Source organism: Chelonia mydas, chromosome 6 (assembly GCF_015237465.2).
Source record: "Chelonia mydas isolate rCheMyd1 chromosome 6, rCheMyd1.pri.v2, whole genome shotgun sequence".
Lineage (NCBI taxonomy): Eukaryota > Metazoa > Chordata > Testudines > Cheloniidae > Chelonia > Chelonia mydas.
Window position 1 is genome coordinate 113,254,267 of NC_051246.2, and position 12,779 is coordinate 113,267,045.

The 12,779-nt window shown below is 41.1% G+C and overlaps 1 protein-coding gene across 4 annotated transcripts in view; it reads left to right on the forward strand.

The window, feature by feature from the left end:
• Positions 1 to 11,970, forward strand: part of TRMT61A (tRNA methyltransferase 61A) — a 37,923-nt gene extending 25,953 nt beyond the window's left edge. For all 4 annotated transcript variants that reach the window (XM_043549331.1, XM_037901020.2, XM_037901021.2 and 1 more), the window contains exon 4: positions 10,542 to 11,970. In XM_043549331.1, coding sequence (XP_043405266.1) covers positions 10,542 to 10,870 — 329 coding nt within the window. In that variant the 3' untranslated portion in view covers positions 10,871 to 11,970. The remainder of the gene's footprint in view (positions 1 to 10,541) is intronic.
• The last annotated feature ends 809 nt before the right edge of the window (positions 11,971 to 12,779 follow it).

Sequence of the window (12,779 nt, forward strand, 5' to 3'; positions counted from 1 at the left end):
CCAAATGCTCTAGTTTAGCCACAGAGAGAGTTCTCCTAATCAAGAGTCTGTTCCTGCACAATGCAGAGCACCCCTTGCTAGAGCCCTGATTCAGCAAGGGACTTAGTTGATCACATGCTGAAGTCCATTTCTGTTCATTAAGGCACAGAAAAGTGTGCCTAATTTGAAGTACATTCTTAGGTCACATTTAAGGCAAGGGGACTTTAGCATGTACTTAAAGTTCAGCACATGTTAAGAACCTGGCTGATTCAGGGCCTATGTGTGGAGTTCCCTCAGCTGCCAGTGAAAAATTTCTAACAGTTTGCCAAAAGCAACATAGACTTTAAAATTACTAACAAACAAACAAAAAAAATCCCAGTGTCCTGTGCTTGCAAGGGTTACAGCTGTATTCATAGCTGCTTCAGTGTCTGCTGAGAGAGAAACTAATTCACACTGCGCTGTGTAATGCCCTTCCCATGCTCAAATTATCTAATCCAGTGAGCATAATACTCAGCTGACCTCTCGGTTCAGATGAAGGAGCTGCATTGCGCAGTACAACTTGAATTATTTAGCCAGTATATGTTGAGACTGCTAAGTAGCCATGCTTGAGCCTTTCTAGGCTTAGAATCCTTAGAACATTCCAGTGTTTGAGATCCTGGAAAGCTGATTTATTTATGTAGATCTGGAGCTATACCTTATTGCGTGCTGTAATGTAGCATCCACTTACCCCGTGCAAAGTAGAAAAAATGTCATGTGGTTGCTTATAGGTTTCCGTGTATTACATACCAGTAGAAAGGCAAAATTGTCAATCCCCATTTGTAGTTAGGATCATTTTAAACAAACCACAGTACCTGAGAACTGACAGTGCTCTAAAGGTATGTCTATACAGCACACTAAGCCTGGATCAGTGGCGTCTGGGCTTGTGGACTCGGTGTTTCTAAGCCCGCACTTGAGTGTCCAAACTGCTTTATAAACTTGGGTTTACAGTTGTTGGACCTGGGTTTCTCATCCATGCTCATGTGTGCATACTGCACTACGCAGATCTTCTGACTTGGGTCTGTAGCTTGTGCTACATCCACACTGGCAGGGTTTGGACTTGAGGCACAGCAATACTTAGGCTCTGACACCATTTCCCCACCCCACCACAATGTTCTAGGAGCCAGGTCCTGAGTGTTTGCTGACCTGAGGCAGACTGATTTGTGTGTGGACGGAACAGGGGCTGGGACTCAAACCTGAATCCGAGCCCAGACTTAGTGTGCAGTGTAAACATACCTTAAGACTCATCATTTGGGTTTTGTGCCAGCTTGTTGTGCTGAAGATTGATTTATGCTGCAATATGAAGTAGCTTTTCCATTATCAGTGATGAAAATCTATTACTTTTGTGGGTATAGTATAACTAGAAACAATGGTGATTGTTTATATATTTTGGAAAGCTAAAAAGTGCTAGCAAGGTGACTGAAAACCCCCAACAGAATATTTGAAGGTGCCTTTTGTTTGGCTGATTTCACATAATCAAAAGCTATTCTGCAGTGGGAATGCTGGGTACACTTTAGAGTCTTTACTCACCTAAACTCTCAGTGATGAGCTGAGTGGTAATTATCATTAGAGAAAATGCATTCCCACATATCCCTCCCTATGTGCGGTCACATATAAGCTATTCATAAAGGAGATTTTATTCTAAGTAAGTTGGCCACAATGCATAATATAAAAATTACAATAATGCTGTTGGATAGTAGTCATTTTATTTCTTAAAGTCTTAAGAACATATGCTTAAAATGAAGACTGGAATAAGCAGACAACTCTTAGACAACACCATTTTCTGGTCTCCTCCTTAAAAAACAAAACACAACAAAAACAGGTTTCAGAGTAACAGCCGTGTTAGTCTGTATTCGCAAAAAGAAAAGGAGTACTTGTGGCACTTTAGAGACTAACCAATTTATTTGAGCATAAGCTTTCGTGAGCTACAGTTCACTTCATTGGATGCATGCTGTGGAAAATATTTCTGTATTTTCATAGAATCATAGAATCATAGAATATCAGGGTTGGAAGGGACCCCAGAAGGTCATCTAGTCCAACCCCCTGCTCAAAGCAGGACCAAGTCCCAGTTAAATCATCCCAGCCAGGGCTTTGTCAAGCCTGACCTTAAAAACCTGTAAGGAAGGAGATTCTACCACCTCCCTAGGTAACGCATTCCAGTGTTTCACCACCCTCTTAGTGAAAAAGTTTTTCCTAATATCCAATCTAAACCTCCCCCATTGCAACTTGAGACCATTACTCCTCGTTCTGTCATCTGCTACCATTGAGAACAGTCTAGAGCCATCCTCTTTGGAACCCCCTTTCAGGTAGTTGAAAGCAGCTATCAAATCCCCCCTCATTCTTCTCTTCTGCAGACTAAACAATCCCAGCTCCCTCAGCCTCTCCTCATAAGTCATGTGCTCTAGACCCCTAATCATTTTTGTTGCCCTTCGCTGGACTCTTTCCAATTTATCCACATCCTTCTTGTAGTGTGGGGCCCAAAACTGGACACAGTACTCCAGATGAGGCCTCACCAGTGTCGAATAGAGGGGAACGATCACGTCCCTCGATCTGCTCGCTATGCCCCTACTTATACATCCCAAAATGCCATTGGCCTTCTTGGCAACAAGGGCACACTGCTGACTCATATCCAGCTTCTCGTCCACTGTCACCCCTAGGTCCTTTTCCGCAGAACTGCTGCCTAGCCATTCGGTCCCTAGTCTGTAGCGGTGCATTGGGTTCTTCCGTCCTAAGTGCAGGACCCTGCACTTATCCTTATTGAACCTCATCAGATTTCTTTTGGCCCAATCCTCCAATTTGTCTAGGTCCTTCTGTATCCTATCCCTCCCCTCCAGCGTATCTACCACTCCTCCCAGTTTAGTATCATCCAGTATTTTCCACATTATGCATCCAATGAAGTGAGCTGTAGCTCACGAAAGCTTATGCTCAAATAAATTGGTTAGTCTCTAAGGTGCCACAAGTACTCCTTTTCTTACAACAAAAACAGTATTTGTAATAAAAATATCATCTAGGAGAGTATTAAGAGCTAACTTTTAGAGTACATGGTCAACAAAGCCTTAAGATAAGTATGTATTTTTCCTCCTCTACTCAGTCCCAAGCTCTAAATATCTGTAGTTCATTATTTTCATAGGCTGAAGGTTAATAGTCTTGTTTAAAGGATACATTTATCACTCATGATTGTCCTGGCCTCCCATTTAAAGCACTGATATATTGTAGAGAGCTCGGAGGATAAAATGGCCAGTGGGTTTGTGGCTCGAAGGCCCTTATTTGTTGTTAATGATGGGCTCTGTGCCCATTCAGACTCCTCTGCACCTTAGCTGCATCCTTCTCACTTTTCATACTTTCAGCAAAAAACATTGCCTTCTAATATCTCAGTGACTCAGCAGTGCGTCACTGCCGTCTTGCTTCCATTCCCAGACCTATGCTCTTTCCTTGGCAGCATCTGCTGATTGATGGTTTTTCACAGTAATGGCGGCTGTTCACAGTGTCTGACCTTGATTTTTGGCAAAGATCTTATTAACCCTTTCAGGCTGAATCAAAAAAACAAAGCTAGAAATCTGTCACTATAGCGCCATAATTTAACAAAAATAACCTGATTGTATATAGTTCCTAGATATTCTGGAACTCGTTACTTACAGAAAACTAACAGCTGAATAGTGTTGAACCAAAGCTTTCTAATATTAATTTCCCAACCTCCTTTCCCTCCATCGTAAATGTTATTCAGTGCTTTTAAGGCTGCAGAAGACTAGTTAGAAGCTTGCTTCTATAATTGTGTTCATGCAGACTTTTAAATTTTCTTGTAATGATGCATGCAAAGTACAGCTGTATGTTCAGTGGGTTTTACTCAAGATCCTTGTCTTATAAACCAATTGTTGATGCTGCTGAGATCAATAGTCTCAGTACTGAACTTATAGAAACAATCCCTTTGTGTGTGTGTGCGCGCAGTGTTAACCCTTTTATCCAGACTTTCTGCTTCAACTTAAATGTCGTACACCCATTAATTAAAAGAGAGAAAATTGCACAGTTACTCTTAAGATATCGACTGAGGCAGATGACACAGTGTTAGCAGGTTAGCCTATTGTGGTGCTTGGCCAGGGCAGGTAATTGGTCCACTGAGGTTATGCCTTGTCAGTGAAAGGTTCCTCTGAAAGTCTTCCTCTGAGGGCTTATGTCTGTTCTTCTACCTAAAATACAGTACAACTCCAATGCTCTGCACTTCATCAGAGTATTCTTCCTTTTTCTTCCCAAGAACTTTGTTTTCTTTGTTCAAAATAGGTTTAAAACAGGGCTTTTGCTCCTATTTTTCCCCAGCACAACAATATAGAATGTTGTGTTGTAATCATTATCTGTGAGGCCACATTATTCTCTCAGACAGCATCTATAAAAATATTACATAATCCCTCCCAACAGGCCTGTGAGTAGGGTAAGGAATTATCTGCACTGGGCTTACCTCAGCTTTCAGTTTTAAAGAACCTTCAGTGTACATTGTTTCCACCATGCAAAAGGTTTCACTGACTTTCTTTCCTAAGCCTCATAGATTATTCATGGTCCCCTGCCTACAGCCATCTAGGGTTGGCCAAGGGAGAAGTGAAAACCATGCCATGGGTTTTTCCCAATTTGGGGGTTGGTGAGGAAGACTCCTGACCAGACTGTGGTGGGGAGAAGAAGTCATTTACGTAAGGACTGATGCTAATAGTAGTAGGGTTTGCTCCAAGTTCCCTCCCAGCTGGTCACCTGCAATTGAGCTGATTCCTCTACTGGGCAGTCACTGTGAACTTGAGTCACAGAGGACTTGTCTACACTGGTTAACCTCAAGTTAATTACTTGCCAATTAACTAGAGGTTGCTAACACGTTTTTACAGGCTAGTACAGACACTCTTGGCCATTATAAATACTGAAGACCTTGTCATTGTGGTATTTGAGCACCTTGCAGTCTTTTATGGGTTTATAATCATAGCACCCCTGTGAAGTAGGGAGATGCTGTTATCCCCATTCTACAGATGGGGAACTGAGGCACAGAGCAACTAAAAGACTTGCACAGGGTCACACAGAGAGGCTGTGGCAAGGCAGGGAATTAAATCTAGCAGACAAGCACCCTAACTGGAAGACCATCCTCCCCCAGGGCACACAATACTCAAACTTTTGGTGACGCTTTCGTCGCCACATAAGTTTGTTCCAGGATCAACTACAAACATTTGCCCCCTGGAATAAACCTTTGTAGAGGATCAGAGCTAGCCTTTGCAAATGTGTTAGCTGCCTTGAATTAAATAGCAATCTATTAACTTGAGATTTAAAAAAAACATATAAACAAAGCCACAGAGGGGAGGCTGTAGTGTGAGAGGCCATATGATCTAGTGGGTCAGGCACAGGATGGAGAACAAGAGTCTCCTGAATTCTACTCCTAGCTGTGACACAGCCTCCCTCTTTGGCCCTGGTCAAGTCCTATAGCCTTCCGGCCTTAGTTACCCCATTTGTAAAACAGGTATTCTACACACTTCACAGGGATGTTGTGACACTTAGTGATTACAAAGCCCTACATAAGTGCTCAGATTCAGCAGACTCCACATACAGCCCCACAGTAGGTGGGAGACTCACAGCAGCACCAGTCCCACAGCTGTGGACATTTCTTAAAATATAAGTAACTATGTATGAACCACAGGCCCAAGCAGTTGAGCTATGCTGCTCCTACAGCAGGAAACAGGGATGGAACAAACCTGAAATACCCCCCACGCAACCCCTCAGGCCAGCCTTGCACACAGTGGTGCAATAACAGCTGACTCTTATCCAGTGCCTTTTGGGAATGCACCCACCCCCAAAAAATATTAAAACCAGGTCTGCGGAAAATTGTACATAAAACTCTGGTTAACAGTCTGGCAAATGATTCAGTGAATATTTTCTCAATCAAGAGATCTTTCATTTTCTCTGACAGCCGGACCCTCTAATTTCATTGCATCACCCACATGCACACTTGCTTAAAGGACATCCTGTCCCACATTGGAAATGCAATATTTTTAGTGTCCTACTAGCACAGAGTACATGCCATAGTGATGCTTTTCTGTGACACTGCTGCCTTGCCCCCACAAGCTATTAGTGCCTGTTTTTTTTTTTTTCTGGGATCCTTGTAATTTAACGTTCTTATTGTGACACTACACTGAAATCCCAAAACACTGTGAATTTTGTTCTTTTTTCCTAAGAAAAATAAAATACATATTGCGTCTCCTACATCACAGAATCACTTTCAAAGTTCAGAATAATTGGCCCCTTCATGTGGAACTTAATGGTGCTTTGCTAACTCCAGATGCTCTGCTCATAATCTTGCAGAACACATCAGTGACAAACCAACCTAGCAGAGCTCCTATATCTAGAAGAGAGAACCTGCAAAAGACAAGAGTGCATACTTTGTGTTTATATTATGTATCCTTTTGAATATTAAATGTGCATTAGAATTCCTGTGAAAGGGTGGGAGGGCATTGCCAGATTTTCTTTTTTAACTGGAGCAATATCTAGAAATACCAGCTCAGAATTTTAGCAAAATTCCTCTTGACTGCAAGGAGATGTTCATCATTGCTCAGGCAAATAACCAAGAGCCAAATTCTGCTCTGCTCTATTTCGGTGTAAATTTGGAATTACTCTTGCAGTCAGCAGAGTTACTCTAAGTTTTCACTTAAGTGACCGAGAAACGACGTTGGCCCTTACTAAGGATGTCAGGATGTGTCCCTTCATTATTAATTAGATGTCTGTCCAGTGCTTTGAACATACACACTATGCAGGTGTCAAGTATTATCTCTTACCCCCACCCCCTTTTTGTATCTCTCTCTCTAATCTTTCCAACCTGAGCTGTGCTTTGACTTCTGTAAACTCTCAATCCCCTACTTATTTATAGTGGCAGCCAGCCACCCTATGGGCTCATCCCCAGCCTACAGCCTGGTGAGATTTAACCTTTGCGTTAAACATTTCCAACAAATTCACTGCCTGTAACATGAAGGGGGGGCGCTTTCATACAGACTCATTATTCTCTTCCCCTCAACTGTAGTACTTGTCAGATGCATTATACATGAATAAACATACATTTTTAGACAGCGCCTCAGATCAAAAAGCTCACACAGATTCCCAATGTGAGCAGGATTAATCTCCGAGAATTACTCTATCAATTTCTGATGACACACAGATCTCATTAAACAAATTTAGTAGCAGTAGATTTTCTCAAAGGAAAGCACTCAAATGAGGCAAACTCAGTTACGAAGTTTCAGCTTTTGGGTCCAGTCCACCGCGGTTGTTCAGAATCAGAGCAGTGTGCATGCAAGCGAATGGGGAGCCTGTGTCTTTACTCCATTTATGAAGGACTCCTCAACGTGGCAGAACAAAGTAATGCAAAGTCCAGTCTCTTAAACTCTAAATGCCTCTTGATGTCTAAAGGACAACAGGGCTCATAAGAACTGTGAATGCTGGAAACTAGATTTACATCTTTTATGACAACTGTAATGTTCCCAGTGTTGCATAGCTGATAATCCAAAGGGTATGACGCACAATGCAACCCACTGTCGGGGGAGTTCAAAACTATCCATCCCCAGCACTTCCATAACTTGATGTGGCGGGGGAAGCCTTTCGACCTCTGTCCTATCAGCAAGCCTCACTTCCTTTCTTAGGCTGAGCCAGTTTTCAGATGAGCAGTTATGTGTCTCAAGCGCCAGTGTTTTCCCTACTGCAGAAATACCATGTCAGTCAGACCTTCTCAGTCTTTCATATTGTTTCTCCCCACCCCTCAAATCTCTTATTTGCTTGCAGAATGGTAGCCTGAACTCCCCCTAAGCAAGTCCAACATCATAAAAGTCAAATGCATCCTGCTGGCTGGTCTGTACAGGAAAAAGTATGTGGGACCCTTCTCCCAACTGGTAGAAGACTTAAAGCAAGATGCTTTGTGGTTACTGCACCTAGGCTTCTTTTTAGGTGTGTTATCGGGTACACCTTCTATTTAATAACAAGAGGACACAGGTAATCCAAAATAGGTAGAAAAACTGAAAACAACATACAGGTTCTTATACCACCTTCATGACTGTAATATCTGCCCGCCTTCCCATAGTGCACTAAGCAATGTGACCCGTGTTCTGCACTTCCCTTCTGCATGTTATCTTAGTTACTTCAGACACGTTCTTCCTTTACCACCGGGTGGTTTGAACACACGATTTGTGTAATCCCCCTGCTCTCTCAACAGTCTAGTGTGTGGGCGGTCAGTGTTTGTTTTGGTAATCATGACCAAATTTGGTAGAGACATTCTGTGGTCAGCTAACCACCCCAGGAAACAAAAATGTGTGTTGCTGTGGTTTCAAGGATTGATACGAACTGCCAGTGACCAGGGTCGCAACAGCTGCTTGCAGGCTTCCTCTTTTTGGCAAGTAATGCGGATTTGTGTATCTAAAGCCATCATGAAATCTTCGGAGTCCAAATAAATCAGCCGAATCTTTACTATAAATGTAAAGCACTTTTGCTTTGTTGCTTAAACCACCAAAAAAGAAAAGACTGAATGAAGCACTAGTAGAACATGGATTTCTCTGCAACTTCTTTCTCTGAAGACAAAGAGTTGATTGTGAAATGACATTTAACTAAGTTAGACACTTGTTTGGTTTCCTACACAATGAGAATGTAATGTCTTTCTTTACAACATGCATATATCATACTAGCTTTCTAATTATATAACAGAAATTCCCCTCCCAGCTTCTCCTCTTTGCAGTAATGTCTACAAAGACTAGTTGTCTTCTCCCCCCGTCCCCCCCCGCCGAAAAAATCCTGTCCGCTTCAGAGTAATTTTGATAGCCACGCAGGTTAATCCATATAACATCTTGTTTCATTGGTATTAGCTGTATGGATGTGCAACTAAATTGCAATCATCAGGCTTTGTGGATTACACAGAATCCCAAAGTCACTTTTGCAGGTGATTATTTGATTTGTTTTTTTTAATTGTGACTTCGGGGAATTGCTTGACAAAAGGCTGCTTTGTTTTGAAGATGTGTGATAAGTACCATTGACAAGGAAGACTCTATTAGAAGGCTAAAATAAAATCCAATCTGAAACCTATTTACTGCAGAATGGATTAATGGTCACGGAAAGAATTCTCCCCCAATTACTATCCAGCACATCATTGCTGCACAGTGACCGGGGCATTACAGCAGCTCTTGCATTCAAACCTGACACGGTCTTTTTTTAGATCTGTAGCTTTAAAAACAAAAAAAAATGTCATAAACCAGTCCTTGTGTGGGACCAGTTTAGCCTCTATTTTTAGCAGGATGCTTTGCTGTCAAATACTTGGGTTCTTTAACTGCTTACATAACTGTGCTTAGGAGGTTTGCCTGGATTAGTAGACGTGGCGCATGAGAGAGAGAGAGATGGGAAGGAATGCAAAGCAGATCGATATACATCTGAAAATATTATAGCTTCAGCTTTTGTGTTCTTCCGTCATTCCCCTCCCCCGATATAAATTTTCAGTAAGGTCAGTTGCATCATGGGACATTACATCATGGGTGAGACCACATGACCTGGATTTATGGTAGACAGTGTCTCTATAATTCTTTGATCTTATTTGGCTGTGGTTTTTTAGAGTAAATCTGAATCGTTCTATTCCCAGCTCTAAAGGTGACATTGGGGCTAATGAAAAGGTGGGGAGAGGGGCTAAAAATACTCAGTATTTAAAAGCAAAGGCTGGGGGATGCTTCAATGGGAAGGAAAGTAACAGTATATAATTTGAAGTCTTGTCTTGTGGTGCAAAGGTTTTGATGCATATGCCATGAAGCTGCCCGATCTAACAATCAGTAAGCCCACACAGGGTTGCCTTTTACAATGTGTTTTGAATTTAATACTCAGGAGACACGAGAAGAGCTTGCTTGACTAGAAGGGTGAAGCTTTAATAACACTCCATCTATGGACTAGAGATTACTTTATTCTGTCTACACATACCATCTCTGTCTCAAATAAACACAGCCAGTTTTGTGTGTGTGTGTGTGCTTGTATTATAAAGGCAATGCTGTAATGTGGAGCAGAGTTAGAAACTAACTTTCATGTTTGTGCATGAGTTAACTTCAGTTTAGTGCATCAGTCCAGGGGTCATATGTGTTGATTCCAAGAAAATTCAGCAGTCTGAAGTGATCAGCTCTACAGCCGAACCATGAACTAAAATCATGGACAAGTGTGTATTCCAAAAATGGATTAATCTGTCGTCATATTTGTACTTATAAAGTGGGCTGAAGCATCTTGTAAAATCATCTTGTTAGTCTCTAAGGTGCCACTAGTACTCCTTTTCTTTTTTGCGAATACACACTAACACGGCTTCTACTCTGAAACCTGTCATTTTTATGTTGACTCTGTAAATGGCATAGTTATCTCCTTGGAGATCTTTATCTCTTAGGCATATTCGGTCTTTTAATTATGTATGTGCGCTGTACTAAGAGTTATGCTTTGCACAACTGAGAGAATTTGGCTAAGATTAATTAAGTTGTTGTTTTCCTCTCTCCCACGCTGCCTGTCTTATTTTGTAGGTGGACGCATCTGCTCCTTCTCCCCTTGCATTGAACAAGTTCAAAGAACCTGCCTGGCTATGGAAGAACATGGTTTTACTGAGATTAACACTTTGGAAATTCTGCTTCGAGTATACAATGTTAGGACAATTAGCTTGCAAATCCCTGACCTTGGAAAAGCAGCCGAGGATAATTCTAGCACTGGGTTTGACAGCAGCAACCAATCAAATCAAGGTAGCTTATATGGTATTCTGCAGCAGGGAACTGCCCAGTTTAAAAGTGGTGTGCCACTCAAGGAAATGGTGGGTCATACTGGATATCTGACCTTTGCTACTAAAAGTCTATTTTAGCATACTTTGGGTTTGTTTGTTTTTTAAGGTCATCCAAACTTTTACTCGTCAGGGAATTCCATATATAGTCAGATCCATTTGGAATATGCTTTGTTTAAATAACACATGAGCACTAACCAGCCCAGCATAGACAGAAAGTTGAAGGTCTGGAACAGCACTCTGTTTCTGTCAGAGAGGAAAGATAAATTAATAGCTAATGGCAATTCATTGGAATTTGCAAAATAAAGCCACTTGTTGATAAGTTTTGTTTAAAATTGGCTGTTTTCTTTTTACTTTTTGCAATCCTTTCTTGATTTCCCCACCCTCATCAGACACTGTTTGGGGGGTTTTGTTTGGTTGGTTGGTTTTTGCTTAAGTTATTTAGTATTTATGTCATTCTTTGGATCTTTGGAAAGATCCTCATTGACTCATTTTAGATGCTGAAGTTGTGAGCTCAGACAGCAGTCACATTGAGCAGTCACAGAACGGGTGTTTCCCTGGAACAGTATTTGGCTGCACAGAAGATTATTTGCAGTGTGTTCAAGAATATGGTCTCTTTTTCCCATCCCAAACTGGCATCTAGTAATCAGATAGGTTATACTGAAGTCTCACAAGCATGGTAACTGTTGGATCTGGTTTATAAGAATATATTGGGAACATCATTATAGAGGCTTCAGCGACGGTGGCTCATTCATACTAAAATCTTATGATTGAGCAGCTGCTCTCACTTTTCGTAAGTCAGTTGTGACAATTTACCACAATGTGTTTTAATGTTACTTAAACACCACTTTGTAAGCAATGTGTCTGAGTTCTGTTGTTTTTTGTTTTTTACTTGACCCTGCTACAACTGAATGATGGAAAAATCACGATTGGCAGGATTTATCTCTTAATAAATTGTAACATTGATGTAAATGTAGTAAAATCATAAATCTTCATTAGCAGTAATTTACTTGACCACTTATTATTTGGTCTCTTATATAAAGCTGGTTGGTGTGGTTGATCTATTTTGAACCTCAGATTAAATTTTGTATTTACGGATTTAAAGTTATTGTACATATTTCTGAGGCTCTACATGCCTCTTTCCTTTTTTTTTTAATAAAGTGTCTATTATGTTCTTCTCAGCCATGGTAATATCTCTCTGCTCACTGCTTCCCTGTATGTTGTATTTTCTGCAAAACAAAATACCTTGATCCATACTGGGCACGTTCTTTTTATATTGCAAACTGCTGTATGAACATTTGAACCCGGTTTCTCCGTGTTCTTGACAAAAATAAACAAGGCTAAGCTTTTAACGTGTCACAGCAGAACACTAATCTGTAATGGTTAAAGAAAGCTCAACCAACCAGGACAGCATAGATAAACGGTTGAGCAGATTAAAGGCAGAAAGCAATTCTGTTTAATTCAATCTGTTATAGGAAGTTCTACAGATGTAGCTTTCCTCCTGAAATGATATGATTCTATTCTCTATGAATGTTAATGGCCTTGGAGGAAGCAGTAGGTGGGTTGCTATACCATTCGCTTAGATATGTAGTTATAGAGTGAGTGAGTGAGTCTGTGTGCGTTTTTAAACACAGAGCTATTGAAGTAATGCTCAGGACCTAACTTAAACCAGAAAAGACCAGAGAAATGCCAAGTTAAGACTGCAAGCCTGTCCTTACCCTACCTTGTTGAGCAGAGGTAGTGCTGGGTCTCTGAACAGTGACAAGGTTTACATTCCACGTGTGCTGAAATACCTGGGACCGACAGGGTGAGTTAAGAATGGGATTCTAGGATCCAAATTATTTCTTTGATACAGACATTTTTAATGACTTAACATTTAAGTTAGAACAAAAAAGGAAAAAGCCAAGTTTCAGTCCCACAAGCAGACTTGAAATGGAAATACTGAAGGCCCTTATAGAGTGACAACCAAGCTTAGCTCTGTTATATCCTG